We start from the raw sequence: 21,065 nt of genomic DNA, 5'->3' as shown, positions 1-21,065 counted from the left end.
GCTGCATCTGTTTGTCGTGGCGATTATTCTTGACATGTTGCGGAGCATTCTGGTCACTCTCTGAATGTAGCTGTGAGCGTAATGGACATCTTGTTGTATGACATTTGGAATATATAGAAGCAAATGAGTTGTTTTTCTTTCTCCGCATGTTGCACTTATTGAAACACGTCGTTCGCATCGATTATAGTTTCCCATATCGCCAAACTTGTTCAAATCGAGCGTTGGTCTTCTTGATGCGCCCGTCCAGCTCCTTTCGATACTAGCACTTCCCTTTGACCTCGAATCGATCCCCTTTGCGTTTCAGATCTTATCGAAACCTGAAGATCTTGTCTCTTGAAGAAAGCCAGTATCCATTCTCCTCGTAGTCCGCGTCTTCCTCGTCCTCAGACTCGCTTTCACTCTCGTGAGTCTGGCGAGACACGTTCTCGTCATTTGACGTCTTTTCACGCACCTTGTTGTACCAGCCCTCAACCATATCGAGCAGATCTGCCAGGACCCTCTGGACTTCGACTTTATCTCTGGCGACAATCTTCTGCTTTGCGAATCTGTGACCCTTGTTGTGTCTGGGGAGTCCAACGATGAGCCATAAGTTGGAGATCTCAAGTGTTTCGATGCCGAGGCATTTCTTGTAGTGGGTGAGGAAGCGGATGCCTAGATCTGGTTCGGGGTCGAAGTTGGAGTCCCAGAGAGTTACATGAGAGATCTTCAGATGTTGGTAAGATTGGCGGGTCAGGGCGAGAAGACGGCCAGAACTTTCCGCTTCAAAGGTCATGTTGTTGAGTGTCAAGCATTTGAATCTGTTGTAGTGAAAGATTCCTCCAATAGCGGCGAGATGGTGAAGGACTTTGCTAACAGGGTAAGGCTGGCGGCGGTAGACCGTCCATCTGGATCCCTCAACCCGAATCTCGCTTGTAGTGCCGGTTTGGATTGTAAGAGCCAAGCTTTCTTCGTGGATCGAGAAGCTCTGATAGAAAACCAACTTGACGCTGAGATCTGGCTTGAGACGGAATGAGCCATCAGAGAAGATGATTTCGGTCTTGTCGACATCCCTCAGGTGTCTAAAAGTTTCGGTTGAAGACATGTGGGCAGATATGTACTTGAACGGAAATTCGCTGAGTCTTGTGGCCTTGGAGATGGCAGAGAATGTGCCGTGAGCATCCATTGCCTCAGTCTCGCTGACTCCGTAGGATTTGTCATAACCGTGGCCTTTGTTGAGGATTGTGTGAACCACGTTGGTAACCTTGTCGAAAGATCCGAGAAAGACTTTCAAGTTACCACAACGCTTCAGATTTCCTAGCGCTTCAACGAGCATGTCGACGTGCTGACCAGACTGACGAAAATCTCCTTCTTCAAGGTCATCGAAGATTCGCCAGCGATTAATACCGGTCTCACGGGCGGTCGAGAATTTGATAGACTTGACGCAAGAAGCAAAGATGTGATGGGCCGTAATCGATACCAGGTCTTCAAGACTGGGCTTAGTGAGATGATGGCGAAGATCTGAGAGACAAACGTCTCCAAACGACTTTGTGGCGAAGCTGAGGAAGTGTTTGCACACAAGGCGTAGGTTGGGGAGATCCTTAGCATCGCAGAGCAGGGCGATCATGGTGAAGATTTCGAGAGGAAGCTTGAAGTAGTAAGGTGTGGAAGGCTGTTGAGAGATGCCATAGTTGTGTGAGATCTTGGAAGGGCTCATGGTAGAGTTGGTCGAAGTCTTAGACGAGTTCACGTTGGTCGATGCAGATCTGACATTGGAAATGCGAGCAATTGCCGAATCTGGCTTGCTGGAAGGCGCAGTCATTTTTGTGTGGATGGTGATGTGACTGGCAGGGAGTGTGGTGGACGGAAGATGTCTCATAAAGAGTGGTCGAATGCGAAAATGTTGTGAAGTAATGTCGCCATGAGTGATGCGGTGGTCATATTCTAGTAGCAAAAGTGACGGTTCTCCCTCGTTCGTATGAGGTGACGCTATAAAGTCTCCGGCCAGAATCAGCGGTGAAGGGGCGTCACTGGATGTCATATAGAGTGGTCGTGGAGGGAAGTGAAGAATACGTCGAGGGGTATTTCCTGGAGTGTCCCATGGTTTTCGCTCTGATTATCGCTCGACCTAGTCTTGTGCATCCAGCAGGTACATGACCTGATTGTTCAATGGCGGCGAACAAGACTTCTTGTTCTCGACTTTGTCTTCGCCCACACCTTTATCCTGTTGCTCTTTCCCTTGTGATCCATCGTCTTGGCCTCAATTTCCTCATTTGAGTTTCTCATTCGTCTCGTCCCATTTCCGGTCTCCTTGACAACGTTACAGATGGGAAGTCTCAACAGCCTTTCTTTGAGTTCTTGCAACTCGTGGAGGAGACGAGTATGCTTCATTCACGCGTGTCCGCGAAGTCCGTTGATGCGTGTGATGGAGACGTTAAGGATGTTGAGGATCTTGTCACAGAGAGCCATCGCTGTGCTGTGGTGATGCTGTATTTTTCGGTCTTGTCCCGATGAAAGCTGACATGTTTAGACGTGTATTCTTGTACGGTGAGGTTTGCGTTGACGGCAGCTCCAACGGCAGCTCCGATGGCTTGTGTTTCTTCCTCCACGGCAATCTGTTATGCATGTTCATACCAATGAACAGGTGCATGATGGTAGGTTGGAGAAAGTGTCGATGTAAGCATCCAATGATCTCAGCCTGCCGTACGAGACACGGTTTGAGTCTATATTGGTGATCGGGATGAGTTGTTCATTGCGCTTTTTGTGTTTGAAGTTGGAGAAGACGAACGGGTTGGTAGGAAGTGGAAGGGGAAGGCTGGAGAACAAGACGCCTGAATACTGAATCTGTTTTATGCCCTTTCTCTCTCGTGACCAGAGCGGCAATAGCGGGTTGGGAGTCTTCTTTGATGTACCTATCAACAGGCTCAATGGGCACATGTTCCTGCTCTTCTTCCCGGGAAACACGACCGACTTCCGCCCGGTACTGGCGGACTGAAACAAGGATCATGAGACAGAACCTATTGTGGTCGTGGACCCAAGTGTTGCTGTTCGAAGGGCGACTTTGAACTTAGTTCGTCCCAGTGAGTGTACGTTGAACGACAGGGCATTTGCGCAGCTATGTGCTGTCAGCTTTCAAATCGTGCGATAAAGGATAGACCTCCAACCTAAGCTGCTTAGACAACGTCAGACATCACAAAAGCGTCGGGTAGCTCTTGTGCCATGGGAGAAGAGTGCGAAGTCTGGTTTCTAGCCAGCATGGAGTTTCTCCAGATGTGCTTGCGGAGATACAGAGGCTAACGACGCTGGACCACAGCCTGGATGGAGAAACGTGGAAATAAAAGCACGCATGGAGTTGAAAGAAGGTGCTTCCAGCACCAGCTCGAGCCAGAAGGTTGAGACCTCGCTTCAACCACAGGCGGGCAAGAACATCTACCTCGTGCTCAGCTTGTTTGACGCGACTGCCTGTTGTGTCGACAGCAAAGGGATCAAACACTTCACGCTCCCCTGCAGCTGGGTTTGAAGCTCTTCAACCTTTCCCGTTTGCTCCTTCCATTGTACTGAGTGTGACTTCTCTTTGTGTAAATGCCCCTTGTTTCTCTCTTACCCACAATTCACCTCATCCCTTCCACCAGCACCGCATGCAAGAATCTCCGTTGTCACCACACACAGCCTACCGGTCTCTCGAAACCATGGCCGAGTCTCCAGCTCACCGTCTGTCTCAAGCTTTGGGTGAGCGCCTCCTCACCGGCGTCACAAATGGGCAGTCGCCTGCAAGTCCAGCGTCAGATGCACAACGCACGATGGATACCATCGCTCGTGTCAAAGACTGCATACGTGACATCACGATAACCCACCAGCTGACTCGGAACATGTTCATTTGCAAGATCGGAGTTATGATCAATACCGCCAAAGCAGCATGGCAAACTATCAGATCAGCATTACTCGAAGGAAGCATCCAGACCAACCTCGAAGTACGAACATGCAGTGATGTACTCGAAACCGCCGATGAAGTCAATGAACTTCTCGATGCACAGCTCGAAAGATGCGAGGACCTGTCCAAGGTGATCATCTCTCGACTCCAAAGCCTGTTGTCGTCCTCGGACTACCGCTGGGAGATCCCCTCTGCCATGGTCGAAGATCTCATCCGAGAACTCGTTGCTTTGGTGGCAGCTTCCGACAAGGACTCTGCAGAGAAGGATCGCCGGGGCGGCGCCTTTATGGTCTCATACCACTCCATCAGGTTAAGGTTGAAAGTTCGAAACATCTCCCCAGCCGCCATGGACGTTATCCTTGGCCATCTATCCCCCGAATCTCGACAATTCTCTGTCGACGCATTGGCTGCAGCCAGACAAGGCATGATCCAAGGCATCGACGACCCCTCGTACACCAACACCATTACAAAGCTCGATGTCACAATCGAGACTCTGGCCGAACAAGTCACCGATCCTGCATTGGTCGACGTTCTGCAAATTTTGAAGTCTTACACCTCGGTCATGCGTACACTGCCTTCAATTGACGCCTTCAATCTGGTCATCAAAGGTATCGAGCAGAAGTCGGATCTGGTCGCTTTGGATCATGCTTGGGACGAGCTACACGGGTTCATCGGCCGTTTCGGCGAGCCCGAAGTCTGTGTTGCTTCTACTTCGGAGACCAAAGAAGGGCCAGATAATACCCAACCTCGCGTCTTCGAAAACGTATCAGATACGGTGTTGCCCATGCAATGGCTGTTCTACTCATTGCTGTCAGTCTCCGCACAAATCGACCCTCATGGCAACGAGCTGGTCACCAGAAAGCATTACAACAGATTCGTGGACGACTATCGCAGAAATACTGCAGCCATCGTTCTGGACTTACTGGAGCAAGAACGAGATCTCGCCCAAGGTTTGCGCTGTATCGAAGCTCAGGAGATCTCGAGACATGGTCTTGCTAAGACGGGTGTCGCCATACCGAAGATCCGAGAATACACAAAGATCCTCACACGCAGGTTCTATACTCATCTCGACCGCAATATCACCAGAAGGGAATTTGAAGAGCTTTGTGCTCAGTGCAAGAAAGAGGTCGCTCTGTTCAGGTCGTACAAGGCTGTGCTGAAGTTTGCTTTGGATTCAGCGGATACCCGATTCAAGGACCTCAAGGTTGTATCAAAGTAGGGGGTGTTAAGGCATCACACAGCGGGATGAGAAGCTGAAAATTGTTTTGGTCAATACGTGAGATTGCAGAATTGCTTTGATGACATGAGAGGACGAAAAGACGGAAGCTTGGGGGGAGCAAGCATAGCTACGCCAATCCTCATCACCACTGTAGTGGCCATGTATAACTCAATCAGATATTGCATCTATGATGGGTCTCAAATTTTCACGATCTTCGGTCACTACAAACGCGATGCCTTGATGTACGGGCTGTTGAGTAGAGAAAAACAATTGTATTGATGAGGATCTGGAAGCTCAAGCTGATGTATCGAAAGGGAACATGATAAAAAGAAAATTCCCTGGCCTCCGTCCGTGCTTTGGCTGTTTGTGAAAAAGTGTACGCCAAATAACATAAAGCTTCCCAGATCCTCAAAACCTCCTTTCCATGAGTGATTGGCATATGTTCGAGACTCCAGATCTCGCCATTAAATCATCCTTTAGAGTAATAGCAAGCACTGCCTACTCAATGTCCAAGCCAAGCATCATCCTCAACGTCCTCATCATCCTCAACGTCCTCATCATCCTCGGGGTCGTTCTCGTCCTTGACTGTCTTTGCGCGACAACTGTGGTACCAGGACTGGACGATCGACATCAGATCAGCGAAAGCTTGCTGAACCTTGTCCACGCCTTGGGCGGTGATACGCTCTCTGGCAAACCTGCGTCCCTTCAAATTGGCAGGCTCTCCGCTGATGAGATTGAGATTTGAGATGTCCAGTGTTACGATGCTCAGCCGCCTCTTGAATTGGTGAAGGAAATGGATGCCCAAATCGCCATCGTCCGGAGTCATAGCCCTGTCCCATATGGTGAGGTGCGAGATCTTTAGGTATTGGAACTCCTGGCCGTGAATGATAGCGAGGAAACTCATGAGTTGAGGTAACTCAAATGTCATGTTTTGGATGGTGAGGTGCTTGAATTTGTTGTGTTGAAGAACCCCGCCAACACTCATGACACAACTGTAAAGATTTGAAGCAGAGTACCCTCCCGACTTGTAGTCTGACCAATTGCGGCCCTCGATCAGTACTTGGGCATTCGAACCAGTCTCAAAGCGGATGGCGAACATTTGTCCCTTGACTGTGTAGGGATCGTGCATGACCACATTGATAACGAGATCTGGCTTGAAGCTGTCCGAGCCCAGCTCAAACATGGTCGAGTTGTTGTTCTCTATGAGCTCTCTGCGAGTATTGGAGTTTGGGTTCAGATGGATGGAGATGTGTTTGAAAGGGAACTTGCTGAGTTCTGTTGCCTTGGCGAGAGCTTGCATCGTACCATAAGCGTCTGAGGATGTGAGAATGGCAGACCCATACGATGCCTCGTATCCATGACCCTTGTTGATGATCTCAAAGTCTGCGTCATTTGGAGAGGGACTGGTCGTGCATTGATCAAATGCTCCAAGGGTGACGTCTTGGTTGCCGTGGGTCTTGAGGTTTTCGAGGGCTTTGGTGAGCATGACGATGTGTTCTCTGGAAGCATGAAATTCTCCATCCTCCTCATCGTCCTCCTCCTGGAGAATTCTCCAGCGCAAGACATAGTTCAAACGAGCGGTTGCGAGCTCGATAGACTTGACATAAGATCCGAAGCAATGGTGAGCGGTGATTGCGATCAAATCTTCGAGGCTTGGCTTGGTGAGGTGATGACGGAGGCTGGAGAGACGGATTTGGCCGAACTTCTCTGTGGTGTAGACGCAGAAGTGTTTGCAAACGAGACGAAGGGAAGCAAGATCTTCAGCGTCGCAAAGCAAAGCGATCATGACAAAGATCTCGATAGGAAGCTTGAAGTAGAGAGAAGTAGGCTTTAGGGTGATGGTAGGGACGTTCGAGATCTTGGTTGAGCTCATAGTAGAGACGTTCGAGATATTGGTTGAGCTCATGGTAATTGAAGAAGATTTGGCTTGATCGGTATTGGTGACTGCCAAAGCTGCCTCGTTCAGAGGTGAGGCCGGCATGTTGTGGATGTTGTTGTGTGTGTGTGTGGGGGGGAGAGAGAGAGCAGGATGGAGGAAGAAGTATTGTAACGAATGTTGAGGCGTGAATAGTGAGAGGGTCAGCTCACCACGAGTGAGCGGGTGAGTGGAATGATGCAGTGAAAGTGAGGCTCAATTCGCAATTGTCTCTAATAGATCTTGTGGTATCTGCACCCGGATTTGCGATTGGATGGAAGTGGGTCTTCACTGGCTGTATCGAGAGCGTTGCGCCGAAGTGAACAGTGAAGCTATATCAGAGGTTGGACCTATTAATCGGTTGGAAAGGCTCTGGACCCTGCTTCTTGCGATCATTTTGATGTGCGAGTCACGTTTCCCACTTACAGAAAGTACGACGTCTGCAAAGAGCTTTGGTACGTCTACGAGAAGCGAAGATGAGTTGCAATGATGTGATAGTCTTTTTCGAGGTAGCCTGGAACATTTGGGATCCTCGAAGGATTGATTCACGGTTCGATGTGGTGAACACGACTGTGAAATAGCTTTGTTGTGCAGTGTACAAACATGAAAGGACGTGACAAAAAGTGTCGCTATGGTTGCCGTGTCGATAGGCGTTCTTCTCGCTGTTGTAGTCAGCAACGTAGACGTAGCCGCAATGAAATTGACCCAGCACCGAACTCCCTCTCGCCTGTAAGGCCTTATAACCATAGCTAAAAAAAGGCAGGATGCTTTTGATGATCGAGTACATGTCCATTGAGAGCGATACTGCCCCTTGATCTCTTTGGACCTACTTCGAAAACCAAAAGTCATTGTGCCTTTTGACCGCTATGTTGTGAGGAGCCTTTGCTAGACTGAGAGCTCGGTTCTAGTGCAATTCCTGTGCCCCTACGTCTACGTTAAGTGTGAAGCTTTTTCATCTCACTAACACACCTGCTGTTATAGATCAATGCTCACTGAGATAAGACGGCCGGTCTACGCCGTGAGACATCACAGACAAGTTGCCACAGCGGAACCGAACATATCATATGGAGAGATGTATCATATGGAGAGATGTATCATATGGAGAGATGTGTCACAAACGTGCCGAACCGAAAGACTTCAAGCGCTACTTACTCTATGATTTTGATAACCTGCAGTAGAAGGATGCCTCTTTGTCCTTGTGACTATCGATAAGAATCCATTCAGTGGCACTGTCATTCGCATGAAACCAAATGGCCCATTGTCAATATTTTTCTGTGGATTAACCCCCGATGTGAGGCTCGGTTGACCAGAAATGTTGACGTAGCATTGATCGGTTGCAAAGCCTCTGGACCCTGCTTCTTGTGACCATTTTGATGTGCATCGCGCTCGGTGGCGATTAAACGATTCGCCTCATGCATCAGCTGGTGATGAAGCGATGCTCGTTGAACTCCTCGTAGACCCATCCGGTTGAGCTGATAGCAGAGAAGTTAGCCTCGACCTTGGCATGCATCGTGATGGTTTTTGGCGCAAACACCAACCTCCAGACGTCCAGATGACCCGCATCATCGCAACCAGTCCATTTGCCATCGCCTCTGATACCTGTAGGGACAACTTCCTCGTAGTCTTCCAGAAGGCAGCCATCTGCAAAACGCCTTCCTGACTGATATGCGTGTGCGCGTTGACTAGTCTCTTCAAACAGACTACTGCTATTGATCGCAACCTTTATTGAGTCCTTCAATTCCACCGTCTTTGCCACGACCTTTGTGAAACCGATGCTTGAGGCGATGGCAGTCGCTTTGTTAAGGGCGTCCTTGGCGGCCAACTCATGGACCTCAACTTTCAGACGGACATTGGCCAGGTCGTCGAGAGACCATAGTGTGTTGACAGTGGAAACGCAGGGCAGTCTAACAATGGCGTTGCCAACTTGTTCAAGAATCGGTAAATCGTGGACGGTAATGCTGCAGGAAGTGGTGATTGTGTGAGTTTCTTGAACAACACTCGTAGATGGGAGTCGGACAGTCTCGGTCTGGCAATGAAGGGAGCCAATCTTCCAAGAGGTGATTGGGCCATCCGAAGTGGCCTGGAACACAGAGTGTCCACTGTCGGAACGTGGCGAGATCTTGTTCAGTGTGTCCGTGAGCTGTTGGACCGCTTTGAACAGAGTTGTGCTGGCTTCTTTGCGATAGAGTCCCTCGGACCTGAATGCGATGACGATTTTGACGACGTTTGCCAAGCGGCTGGCAGAGCCTTCGCCTTTGACAACTAGATCAAGAGGCATGATATTGCTGTTGTTCATTGGATGCTGATGTAATAACGTGGAAGAGTTATCGTGTAAAATCTCTTCTTTTGTAGTGCCCAATGCGTGCTCCCACTCCAAGAGTACGCAGTTTCTTGTGCCTTGAATCAGTCGCAGACTTTGATAATGAATAGCCATGTGAGACACTACTTGATGTATGGAGGTCTCAAGACACATTCTCTTCATGAATCTTCGTCCCAACACCACAAGCTCTCAATGGGTGGCGAAAGCAGCGTCAAAAAGAATCTGCATTTCGATGGTTTAATCAGAAGAGCCTTGGTCGGCTGAGAGCCCTGATGCGGTAAAATTCATCCATCCATCTGAGCTAGATATGTCTAACGTTCAATATCATGACCGACGATTTGAATATCAGCGGACTGTGTGCCAACCTTTGATTGATCAGGGCTTCAGGCAGTGTGATCCAAAAAGTCTCCAACAAGTTCGACGTTTGGACTTGATGTCCCTGTTGGCCAGTCTCGTGAGTAGTTTCGATGTTGCCTAACAAAACTGTCGCAGTAGGCTTCAGATACTGTCGCAAGTGGATTGCGTTTTTTGATGTCTTGCACATGAGACCTTCTTGAATGTGGTGTCATCGAGTTGTTTTTTTCTTTTCACCAGGTCTTTGAGAAGCCTAATGTCTTCGTAGCCAGCAGGCATCGCTTCATTCCATCCTCTCTGTGAGTAGCAAGCACCACAAAGATACTCATGACTGTCTGACTCGTCGTAGCTGTTAGAGGCTCCCACGTCTCTTGCCCACGACAGCCTGAGCCCGTTTCGTCTAGTCCATGCGCAGCCAGTACACAAGTGTTCAACACGGTGATTGTAATAGATTGGACGATAAGACTTCCATGGTAGCTCTGTGCATACCCAAGAACATCGCCTTATCCAACGGTATAGCGCATACCGTAACACGAATTCCTCTTTGTGTTTTGATATCTTGTGAAAATCCCTTGTTCTTTGGTATTCTTTCTCACGAAAATCAGGATCGGCGAGTAAACGAGATTTTTTTCTTGCTCCATTCTTTTCCAGGTAGGCTCTGCGCTTCTCATCGTCCAGTTTTGCGTAATTGAGGCAGAGCTGACTGCTGAGAGTAAAGCGCCGAAAATATGACGGCGTCCAGGCAGACGCCTTCGAAACGCCGATTGCTCTTAGTATGATTGAGAGCATCGTCCGAGGTTGAAAGATGATGTCTGAGATGTGTGGTGACTGCAAGGCTAGAAGACCGGTTTGTGACCAGACATTACCTCAAAGCGAATACTAGCTACAGGATCTTACACAAGCCTCATCAGCAGTTGAAAGTTGTGGCCATGAACTGGAAGGCCTGCTGATAACTTAGTTGTGAGTTGCTCGAGGTTGAAAGGCGAAAAGAGAAGGCGTGTCGCGGCTGAGGTGGGCGACGAACTGTTCCGCAGCCCCACTCTCGGCACCCAATTTTGCGTTCACCTCGGTCTTGAGCGACACACCATTCTGCTAAACAACCATCTCCCATTATCATGTCTACCGAACAGCATCCGGAAGCAACCGAAAGGACCCTGGATGCGACACCCGCAGTTGCTGTTGGTTGCGTCGAATGTCGCACGCGACGACTACACTGCGAGACGGACGCCGCAAACCCTCGTCAAGCTTGCGGAAGCTGTGTGCGTAATGGGTATATCTGCTCTAATTTAACGAGTACTGCGACCACTCCACGTCGACCGCGTTCCGCGCCTCGAAACAGAGTACAGAAGAACAAAGAACGCGTCTCGACACGGACAGCATGCCACTGGTGTCGTCGTCAAAAAGTTCGCTGCTCGGGTGGGACCCCGTGCGGCGCGTGTTCGATTCGTGATCAACCTTGCGTATATCCTGCTGTCAACAAAGGACCGCTCGACGACGACAGCCCTGCGACGCGAGATGACTGGGAAGCTGGATTACCGCGATATGATGTCCCCGGTCATGACCAACAGCATGGCTCGCCATCTTCTAACTTGCGGCCTGGTCAAATTTATCAAGCTCCAGCTCCGATTGCGCGTCCATACGCTCGACGACTAGTCACACAGAACATTAATGAAGACTATCAGTAAGCCGAAATACGCTGTTTTACCTTACTGTTTCTAATTCAATAACCAACAGTTTGGGTCTAGACAAGGAAGTCATTGCAGAGTACATTGAAGCTTTCTTCAGGTTTGTGTATCCAGTAGGCTGCATGGGTTTTCTGCATCAAGCAACATTCCTACGTCAGTGGCATACCTACACAGTAAATTTGTCTCTGCTCAAGGTCGTCTGCGGGTCTGCTCTTCGGGTGTTTTCAACAACACAAGAAGACAATGAGCGAGCGGCACAGTGGATGCGAGAAGCCGAATTGGACGCACTTCAGAATCTTGACGATCTTACCGTTCCTCGTCTACAAGCTCTGACTTTGCTCGCCTTTTTCGAATTCAACTACCATATACACTCCAAAAAGGCACTGATGTTGCTTGGGCTTTCATCTCGTCTGGCCTTTGCCAAGCGTCTCAATCACGAAGACCCTTCCCTTTCCGTAGTCGAGCAAGAATCTAGACGACGCTTGATGTGGTCTGTATTCGTTCTTGACAAATTTTGCTCTGGCGGAGTGGGCGAGTTGACTTTAGTCCCTGCCGAGTATATGGAGATCCGCCTTCCCACAATCGAAAAGGCTTTTGGGTTCGGTCAACGTACTGATACTGAAGTGCTTCGTCCTCAAGTTCAAGAGGGTATACCTGTCAATCATGCCAAGGGTATGGATGAATTTGCATATACTATACGTTTCTTGGATCTGTTACGCAATAAGATTCACAAGTAGGTCGCCGCGCTTCAAGCTCTCGTTTCATTGCTGACTAGTATAAGATTCGCCAAGCGCGTGACCTCCTCTGACGAAAGCCTTTACCTTTCAGCGCAAGAACTTTTTGCATTGGACTCGGATATTGATGCTATCGAACAACAGATTCCAGACGACCTCAAGTGGGACAAGGCACATCTGCAAAAACGTATCTACGCACCAGGTCTCTCAGGTTACATCATGCTACATACTTGGCGACTGCAATGCAAACTCGACTTGCACCGTCTGACAGTGTCAGGAACAAAGGAATGTGTCTCAGAAACAGCTCTCCAGAGCACGCCTATGAACTTTTCTCAGAATCTGAGGCTCAAATGCTTGTCACATGCCATCGAGCTTACAAAGATGTGGGCAGAGGTGCTCGACCTCGGTCTTGCGAAGCCTGTCCATGATCCAGCCATTGCTGGCTGCGCACATCAATGTGCAAAGATCTTGACCCTCATCCCCGAGCAAGTCGGCTACTCTGCGCCAGGTCAGGAAAACAGAGTTGGTGCTGTGCTGGTATGTCAGATGATACTCGAACCACTCAAAGACATCTATTCCAAGGCCAAGATTCTGGTGAGTGACTAGACAGCTTTCTAATGGCACGTCACTGACTTTAAGTAGTATGTTGATGTGTGTCGCATGAGAACGGAGCTCAACACTCCCTCGGCGCAAGATGATTCAACGGCTATGCAACATAATGGCACCGGCGGGCACGGCGTTGATATCGCGATACAAGCGAACGACGAGGACCGGGTCAGAACTTTACTCAATCAATACAACAGCTGATAGCCAATTGTGTGCGACACTACTCGAGTACACGCTTTAAAAATAAGATGAGAGATAGAAGTAGAAACCTTCATATAAACACACAAACACTGCGTTACGTGAGAGCGACTGACCGAGGTTGTGAAGCTTTGAGACAAACGATGGGCGTTTGCTGCGCGACACTATCAAGACCTGGCCAAAACGCACGAGATTGAGCGCGATATCGCCGTTTCTTTCTGCAAAAATGTTGCAGAGCACCGGTTTCTGTCGGTTCACACGGTTGAGGATCAGGCTCCTACTTCAAAAGGCAGTCGCGACCAGAGTGCGGCTTCCGTCAACGCTTCCTTTCACTCTGAGTTCCAATTCGAAGGGATCCGCGCTCACACATCCGCGTCTGCCTTATTTCAATCTTTCTCGACTCTTCCCTCAACAACCATTGATTCTGATAGTTGACCGGCACACTGAATTTCTCATCTGGTTCTCACAATCATCGAACATTCATCATGCCTCCCCCAGATGCAGAGTTTCCAGTCGAAGAGGACTGTGCCGACCTTGCCTCCATCGGAACTCTGATTGAGACGAACATCACAGAAATTGCATACATCAAGGTACGTCCTCTCTCGCCTCATGAGTTGCTCATTTACTGACTCGACGCAGAGCGAGCAGCGCGAATTTGTGCAGCGAGTTCACAAAGAGCAAAATGAATTCGCTAAGAGACTCGAGGAGTTGCACGAGTCACAGCAAGATCTCTTGAAGAAGCTGAACATAATCAAGTCCGAGAACCAGGTTCAGGAGATCAACAGCTTGAAGGCGGAGAGACAGCTTTTTCGCTCATCCAATCCTGACCCCTTTGATCGTGATGACGATGATGCTGAACAGGATGATACTCCGTGAGTTTGACATCCCTTTCTGTAATGCCGTTTCTTTTCTGACAGCACATCTAGTAGCAAGTTCCTTGCTCGCCGCTCATCTACAAACAACAAGCGCAAGGCCAATGCCATTGAAGGCGAGTACAGTCCTTCCACCTCTAGTACCCATCTAACCCTAACATAGAAAGCGAAGACATCAAACCTCGTTCTGGAAAACTTATGCGTGTCTCCAGCTCCAATGCTGTCATCGCCATCACCCCTGGTCCGAGCAAGAGAAACGCTAGCAGCATCACTGTCGACTTGAGTGCTCGAGCCCGCGAAATGACCACTGGCCCGAGCAAGAAGGAGTCCATCAGCCCCAGGGGCGACACGAGCGTCAGACCCCGCGACCCAGCCCCTCGTCCCGGCGCCCAAGTACCGGAGGATGTCATAGTATACCTCGACAGCGTTCAACACGTACTGGAGCTCTCCGGTGAAGAAGACGACGAGACCATCCGAGCATGGACGCGGGAGGGTGACAAGCTTTGTGAAGAGTGGAGGAAGCAACTCAAGGACTTCGACAAGAAGAACCCAGATTGGCCCAACAAGGCAAGAACTGCTGGCTGCGTCCGCTCTACCATCTTCAACGGTGGTAAGTGTTACCTGACCATCGAGGATGAGGGTGTGTATGCTTGCAAGACCTGCTGGAACACCGATCACTTCTGTGTTGGCTGGGATGAGGAGGACAAGCACTTCTGGATTCGCCCTCAGCTACCAGCTGCAAGATTCAAGAAGAATGTCGGTCCATTTGACCTGGAAAGATTTCGCTCCATGAAGGCTACCCCAACCAGAGTGGGATTGCCTGCCTACTGGCAGAGTACCGCCACTCAATGAGGATACCTTTTCTTGACCGTCGATGCCTGTGTGGCCATCTGGACTCGAATCAGATTCGGGGCTTCGTACCAGAGGTAGACAGTTGAGAACGAGAGTTGATCTTGCTGACAATGAATATTGCTGCTGGCTTGATGTTTCAGTCCTCAATGCTCTCTCGATAGCTCAACCACGAACTCATACGCCTGCACAATCACTGGCTTTATCTCCCGTAGCTATCAATCATTATCACTTGCTGTTTTATTTACAATGCTGCTTTGGTGTTTCGTGAGGAATCCACTTTGTCATGGTCGAGTGTTTCAAGCGGCAGATTGGTTCTAGATTAGCTGGGCAAGTACTGACATGCACAACCTTGCATTGCCACTGATTGCTTCTGCTCGGTATAAAGCTGCAAGCCTATGCAGGGACAGAAGAGGTGGAAAGCAGTGATTGGAAAACGAAGACAGGGTCGTGCACCCAACAAGACTTTCAACACATCTTGAGGCGACAACGAATCATGAGATGCAGATATGAAGCTAATCGTCGATGTACGAAGCCTCGGAGGCTTCCCGCTGTTCAGAAGTGATAGTGCAGTGTCCGATACGTCATGATTCTGTTGTGGATGAACATTTTGTTGTGTGACCGCGAACGAAGAGAACAGCAATCGAAAACTGGCATCACATCGCTATCATGGGACAGAGGTTTGCTTTGAGGAAGATTTTTGTTTTGCTCGGACACATCAAATCAGCAATCGTGGTACGATGCTGTAAACGTTCTAGCTTTTCTGTGTTGTTATATCTATTGTCCTTTGTTGCCGACGCAGGACGCGACGTTGAAGTGGCTTGGTGTTTGGCCTTCTAGAACTTCTGATTTGACGAAACTCTCTTTTGCGTATTCCTTCTTCTCGACCTTGCGGTATCTTCTGAAAATGCTGTCGAGTGCTTTGAACGAAATAGGACATTAGACAATGTGAATTGTCTTCCACTTCCTGCGATCTCGCGACGCTCTTCGTTGATGTGATGTTTGCTCTCGTCATGGCTGTTCAAAGAGTCTCTCCGCGGTGTCGCTTACGAAGCTGTGGGGATCATCTCATGACGTTCGCCACGTTGCGGAAACCGTTAATTTACAGAAGTTTGAGATGTCCAGTGACTTGATCGACCATGGACTTTGGAGCAGGACCGACACCGAGTACTGTCGCACTACCGCTGGCAATCTGTGTGCGACCAGCGTCGTGGATGATCTGACCGCAGATACCCAAACTGATAGCTTGAGCCTGCAGGATCATGAGCTCTTCCTCGCTCTTGACCTGCACTGCGACTTTTGCCTGACCATATCCCTCCCAGCGCTTGAGGATTGGTGATTGCTGTCGCAGAAGTGTCTTGTAGCATGCAAGGGTGGCATGTGAACATTGGGCTGCTATCTTGCCTGTTACGCAGCAAAAAAAGGTTGATGTGTCAGATAATGATATGCATCTTTTTTCTCTTTCGGGGCATGGAATGCATGAAGCTCAAGATACGCAGCGTGTGTATCGAAAGATAGCGAAGAAAGAGAGGGGAAATAGAGGGCGTGTGATGTTGATTGATAGCAAAGAAAAAGCGATACGTACCCTTTGTCATGCCCAGATCGGTGCGGACAACGAGGACGAGTTTGCATTCCTCGGTAGAGTCTTCAAACCCATTGACCTCCTGATCATCTTCGGAGTCCTCCAATTCGGAGTCGGATGCGTTGGCATCGTCGCTGTCGCTGTTGTCGTGTCCCTTTTCGCTGCTGCTGACGACGCGTTTCTGAGAGCTGTTGCCAAACACACCGATAGATGAGGCAGTGCCCAGGAAGTAGCCTGCGAGACCTGCTACGACGGAAGCGCCGAATGCAACAGCCCAGACTGAGGGGATTTCTGTAGCGCGTGACTCCATTGTTCTCCTTTTCTCCTCTTTTTGCTTTGTTGCGTTGGAGATGATCTCTGGCTTTGGTCGCCTCACATGCTGCACCGGAGCGGCGAAATTCTCGTCCGTGCACGGATCCCAAACATTTGTCCTCCTCTGCGTGCATGGGATTCACGGATCTTATCTATCTCGCGATACATCTTCCAAAGTACCATCCTCTTCGAGTAGCTCCAAGCAGGCCAGAGATCCCCCAGAATCTACAACTTTTTCACTCGCATGTCCATAACGTGTTATGTGCATGGGGGCTCTTTTCCAGCGAGATCACTGGACGAGGAGCGCGAGATCGATGGTGCAATATGTTGCAATCCTGGTAGTCGGCACGCTAGTGAGGCAGGTCCGGGGACGCTGCATATGTATTTCACGGGGTAAGCAACAAGCTTCCGGGGCGGATGTTATGACACAGTCGCAACTTCAGACTCGCGTTCTCGATTTCAAAGCGATGGTGTGAGAGCACGCAATTTGGGCCTCTCATCACCAATCGACCCCATTGCCTCCTTGATCGTAAGCCGGGGTCGTCGTCGCTGTGTGAAAGTACTTAGAAGCTCTCTTGTCCGCTTGATCTCTTTGTCTCCTCAAATTCATCTTGTTTGACTCTTTTTTAATTCTGCTGCCTGCAAGTCAATCAATCTTGATCGGCAATCATCTCCCTCAGCCACGCGTTCCGAACACCCCGTATTGTCAACAACAACCCTCACTCCTGACTATCACATGAAAGGAAACTCGCTATCATCAAAATTTAACAATTGAGCACGCGCGCCCTATCTGCTTCGTTGGTATCTATCGACACAGACCCCGGAAGAATTTAGTAGAAGCTCATCACCGCTCCTTCGAAACATAAAGACGACGTCGCCACATCTGCTTCTTGAGAGAACAACCGTTCATCCTCGCTTTCACACCAACCTGACGAGATCGTCTACCTCGCCTTCCAATTCTCTCCCATCTCATCAACACGACCGCAGACATGACTTCCACACCCCCTGAGACTCCTCCTCCAGGATTCTTGGGCCAGAATGGCGCATCCACTCCTCAAGTGCCAGAGACCCCCAACATCCTCTTCATCATGGCCGATCAATTGGCTGCTCCTCAACTGAAGATCTGGAACGACAAGTCGCAGATCAAGACTCCCAACCTCGACAAGCTCGCTGAGAAGTCGGTCATCTTCGACTCTGCCTACTGCCCATCTCCTCTCTGTGCACCTTCGCGCATGTCATTGGTGACTGGCCAGCTTCCTTCCAAGATCGGCGCATACGACAATGCCTCGTCCATCAGCTCCGACACCCCCACATTCTCACACTACCTCCGCCACGCTGGTTACGAGACCGTCTTGGCCGGCAAGATGCACTTCATCGGTGATCAATTGCACGGTTGGGAGAAGAGACTCACAGCCGACATCTACCCTGCCGACTATGGCTGGGCTGTCAACTGGGACGAGCCCGACACCCGTCTTGAGTGGTACCACAACAGCAGCTCCATTCTCCAAGCAGGTCCTTGCGTTCGCAGCAACCAGCTCGACTACGACGAGGCCAGCATGCACAAGAGTACTCAGTACTTGTACGACTACGTCCGCCAGGGCCCTGACGCCAGACCTTTCGCCTTGACCGTGTCTCTCACCCACCCCCATGACCCTTACACCATCGAAGACAAGTACTGGGACATGTACGAGGATGTCGACATCGACATGCCCGATGTTCAGATCAACAAGGAAGACCAGGACCCACACAGCAAGCGTCTGCAGCACGTCTGCGACCTCGAGGACTATGACTTCACCCCCGAGCAGATCAAGAAGGCCAAGCGTGCCTACTACGGTGCTTGCTCGTACGTCGACGACTGCATTGGCAAGCTGCTCGATGTTCTGGACAAGTGCAAGCTCCGCGACAACACCATCATCATTTTCAGTGGTGACCATGGTGACATGCTTGGCGAGCGTGGCTTGTGGTACAAGATGTCGTACTTCGAGAGCTCTGTCCGCGTGCCTATGCTTATCAGCCACCCCAAGTCGTACACTCCTCACCGTGTCTACGAGAATGTCTCCACTCTCGATCTTCCCGCCACTCTCTGCGACATGGTTGGCACTAAGCTTGTCCCCGGTCTGCCTATGGATGGCCACTCGATGATGCCTCACCTCAGAGGCAAGAAGGGTAACGACACTGTCTTCGCTGAGTACATGGGTGAGGGTACCATCGCACCTCTCATGATGATCCGCCGTGGCCCTTGGAAGTACATCACCTGCCCCGTCGACCCACCTCAACTCTTCAACCTCTCTACCGACCCCAAGGAACTCACCAACTTGTCCACAAGCGATGACCCTGAGACCAAGGCCATGTTCGAGGCATTCGAGAAGGAGGCAGCTGCCAAGTGGGACTTTGATGCCATCACCAAGGATGTCTTCGCTCAGCAGCGCCGTCGCCGCTTCGTTTGGGGCGCTCTCAAGACTGGCGAGTTCCACAGCTGGGACTACCAGGTTCCTGATGACAGCAGAAACATGTACATCCGCTCTCACATGGATCTTGACGACCTTGAGCGTCGTGCTCGCTTCCCCATCGTGGACACCTACGGTCGCGAGAAGACCATCACCAAGTCCAACACCAAGTTTGCTCACCAAGCTGGCGCCTATGGTCAGTGAATCAAAAGCGACCCAGCCGTCGCATTAACGACAACGACATTTGTGAATTTCGGATCAAGCATGCGAACAGAGCTTATACCCATGATTTTTGAACGTTTTCAAGCGGGACTTGATATCAGGCGAGCGAGGCGTTATTTGGAGCCTCACATTTTTCCGAGGATGGTTTTAGGGGTTGCTGCATATGAACAGGAGGTCAAAAAGGTTTCTTCCAAACAGCATGGCGTTAGCATATCGAGACGAGAAGAAGATAACAGCACAATTGAAAATATTATCAACAACCAAGATTTCTTGTATGCAACAAATTTCCGTGTGATACGTTGAAATGGCGTGTTTAACCTGTCGGCAAATATTCGCCGCAGAGGTTTCAGCTCGGCTGACCATGTGGTAAGCCGAGCTGACCACGGTTGAGCCGAGGTGACCGTTAGCTTAGTGAAGTGACTACGCCGGAAGCTTCCGGCGTGGTCCGTGCGTAAGGCTTAGCGCGGCGCTTCGTAGCGCCGCGTCTCTATTAGATCGTCTCGCTCCAAGTCCTCTCTCTCTCCTACTACTACGCCGTGTAAGTATTAACAATAACTACCTTCTACATACCTATTCTTCCTTTATTCCTTCTCTATTTTACTTCTATTATACGCGCTACGCTACGCGCGCATTACTGCATAACTTCCGCGCGCGCGCATAACAAATTTTGAAAGATCTATTATTTTAGAGTCTTAACTATAGTTAAGACTAGATCGCCAATTTTTACTTTATTACTTCACTTAGAAAGATCCTATTCTAACTACTATGTTCTAAACATGGTTATAAGATAGGATATCTCGAGTAAAGGCTATCGCTACGATTCTAGCTTCGATTTTTATAACCCTCTTTAACTACTCTCTAACTATGGTTCACTTAACCTTATTTTAACTACGTTTTGCTAACTTATTTCTTTTATAGAGTGTTTTTTTTGCCCCGTAGCCCCCGACCCGTAACTATAATCTAACTATAATCTAACTACGTTCCGTAATGTCCGCTCGTCTAGTAGGTAATCCTACCTACGAGTAGTATAAAGTAAGTTAAAGTCCGAACTATAGTTTCGAACTATGTTCTAACTATGTTTAGAACCTACCTACCGGCGTCTACCCTAAGAAGATAAAGCCCTAGGACGTAAGTGTAGAAGATTGTAACTATAGTTAAAACTATATTCTAACTATAGTTTAGCTTAAGGCCGATAGCTTCCCCGTAATCTATAAGGGTTAGGTTCGCTACTACGTCGTCCTCGGTAAGGTATAATTATAGTCTAACTATGTTTTAGTAACTATGTTTCTAACTTTAACGTATAGGTCGATAGCGAAGTTAGCCTCTATAGCGTATCTATCCTAGTCTAACTATGTTAGAACCTTGTTTTAACTATAGTTTAGGCTAAGCCCTTTAGTGCCCGCGGCACTACCGTTACCTACGTTAAGAAGCACTACGCTAAGTAGGGCGTCGACCTTCCTAGTAACTATAGTCTAATTCTAGTTTAAAACCTATTCTAACTATGTTTAGACTATATGCCTAGTAACACCGAGAAGACCTAGCATACTATCGGTAAGTTTTTAAACTATGTTTAAAAACCTTGTTCTAACTATAGTTAGACTACTACTCTAAGTTAAAGGCCGACTACGATAAGGCTAGAGGCACTCCTTACACCTAGACTAGTAAACATAGTCCTACTATAATTGCGCATTATAATCTAACTATGTTTTAGCTCCTCCTAACGCTACGCCCTCGACTCCTAGCTTAGTCTCTTAAGGTATAAACATAGTCGAATTATAGTTAGAAGCATGTTTTAACTATAGTTTAGCTAGCTCGTACGTCGACCTTATACCTAAAGGTAAGA

At 49.1% G+C, this 21,065-nt stretch overlaps 9 protein-coding genes across 9 annotated transcripts; 4 read left to right on the top strand and 5 right to left on the bottom strand.

The window, feature by feature from the left end:
- Window positions 1-254: 254 nt before the first annotated feature.
- On the bottom strand, window positions 255-2,017 carry M438DRAFT_405069 (uncharacterized protein; the record flags this gene model as incomplete). Its single annotated transcript, XM_029909761.1, has 1 exon — window positions 255-2,017. The coding sequence occupies one exon, from the start codon at window positions 2,015-2,017 to the stop codon at window positions 308-310; it is 1,710 nt and encodes a 569-aa protein (XP_029761863.1). The 3' UTR covers window positions 255-307.
- Window positions 2,018-3,614: 1,597 nt separating this feature from the next.
- Window positions 3,615-5,126, top strand: M438DRAFT_334544 (uncharacterized protein; the record flags this gene model as incomplete). The annotated part of the gene is made up of 1 exon (XM_029903722.1): window positions 3,615-5,126. One exon carries the CDS (start codon window positions 3,615-3,617, stop codon window positions 5,124-5,126), a length of 1,512 nt encoding a protein of 503 aa, XP_029761862.1.
- Window positions 5,127-5,525: 399 nt separating this feature from the next.
- Window positions 5,526-7,107, bottom strand: M438DRAFT_391770 (uncharacterized protein; the record flags this gene model as incomplete). Its single annotated transcript, XM_029909079.1, has 1 exon — window positions 5,526-7,107. The coding sequence occupies one exon, from the start codon at window positions 7,105-7,107 to the stop codon at window positions 5,629-5,631; it is 1,479 nt and encodes a 492-aa protein (XP_029761861.1). The 3' UTR covers window positions 5,526-5,628.
- A 1,351-nt stretch (window positions 7,108-8,458) lies between these two features.
- M438DRAFT_354716 (uncharacterized protein) lies at window positions 8,459-9,319 on the bottom strand (the record flags this gene model as incomplete). The annotated part of the gene is made up of 1 exon (XM_029906974.1): window positions 8,459-9,319. One exon carries the CDS (start codon window positions 9,317-9,319, stop codon window positions 8,459-8,461), a length of 861 nt encoding a protein of 286 aa, XP_029761860.1.
- A 540-nt stretch (window positions 9,320-9,859) lies between these two features.
- M438DRAFT_271163 (uncharacterized protein) lies at window positions 9,860-10,504 on the bottom strand (the record flags this gene model as incomplete). The annotated part of the gene is made up of 1 exon (XM_029900458.1): window positions 9,860-10,504. The coding sequence occupies one exon, from the start codon at window positions 10,502-10,504 to the stop codon at window positions 9,860-9,862; it is 645 nt and encodes a 214-aa protein (XP_029761859.1).
- A 326-nt stretch (window positions 10,505-10,830) lies between these two features.
- On the top strand, window positions 10,831-12,941 carry M438DRAFT_272079 (uncharacterized protein; the record flags this gene model as incomplete). The annotated part of the gene is made up of 4 exons (XM_029900531.1): window positions 10,831-11,396; window positions 11,450-12,133; window positions 12,182-12,728; window positions 12,777-12,941. 4 exons carry the CDS (start codon window positions 10,831-10,833, stop codon window positions 12,939-12,941), a joined length of 1,962 nt encoding a protein of 653 aa, XP_029761858.1.
- A 482-nt stretch (window positions 12,942-13,423) lies between these two features.
- Window positions 13,424-14,662, top strand: M438DRAFT_334540 (uncharacterized protein; the record flags this gene model as incomplete). Its single annotated transcript, XM_029903721.1, has 4 exons — window positions 13,424-13,528; window positions 13,578-13,810; window positions 13,865-13,930; window positions 13,978-14,662. 4 exons carry the CDS (start codon window positions 13,424-13,426, stop codon window positions 14,660-14,662), a joined length of 1,089 nt encoding a protein of 362 aa, XP_029761857.1.
- Window positions 14,663-15,343: 681 nt separating this feature from the next.
- Window positions 15,344-16,608, bottom strand: M438DRAFT_364712 (PTH2-domain-containing protein). The gene is made up of 2 exons (XM_029907749.1): window positions 16,245-16,608; window positions 15,344-16,063 (listed from the first exon to the last, which is right to left on the bottom strand). The coding sequence occupies exons 1-2, from the start codon at window positions 16,549-16,551 to the stop codon at window positions 15,762-15,764; spliced, it is 609 nt and encodes a 202-aa protein (XP_029761856.1). The 5' UTR covers window positions 16,552-16,608; the 3' UTR covers window positions 15,344-15,761.
- Window positions 16,609-17,092: 484 nt separating this feature from the next.
- M438DRAFT_344944 (choline-sulfatase) lies at window positions 17,093-19,486 on the top strand. The gene has a single exon (XM_029905334.1). It carries the CDS (start codon window positions 17,543-17,545, stop codon window positions 19,202-19,204), a length of 1,662 nt encoding a protein of 553 aa, XP_029761855.1. The 5' UTR covers window positions 17,093-17,542; the 3' UTR covers window positions 19,205-19,486.
- The last annotated feature ends 1,579 nt before the right edge of the window (window positions 19,487-21,065 follow it).

Source organism: Aureobasidium pullulans, assembly GCF_000721785.1.
Source record: "Aureobasidium pullulans EXF-150 unplaced genomic scaffold scaffold_7, whole genome shotgun sequence".
Classification (NCBI taxonomy): domain Eukaryota; kingdom Fungi; phylum Ascomycota; class Dothideomycetes; order Dothideales; family Saccotheciaceae; genus Aureobasidium; species Aureobasidium pullulans.
This window is presented reverse-complemented; position numbering and strand designations above follow the sequence as displayed.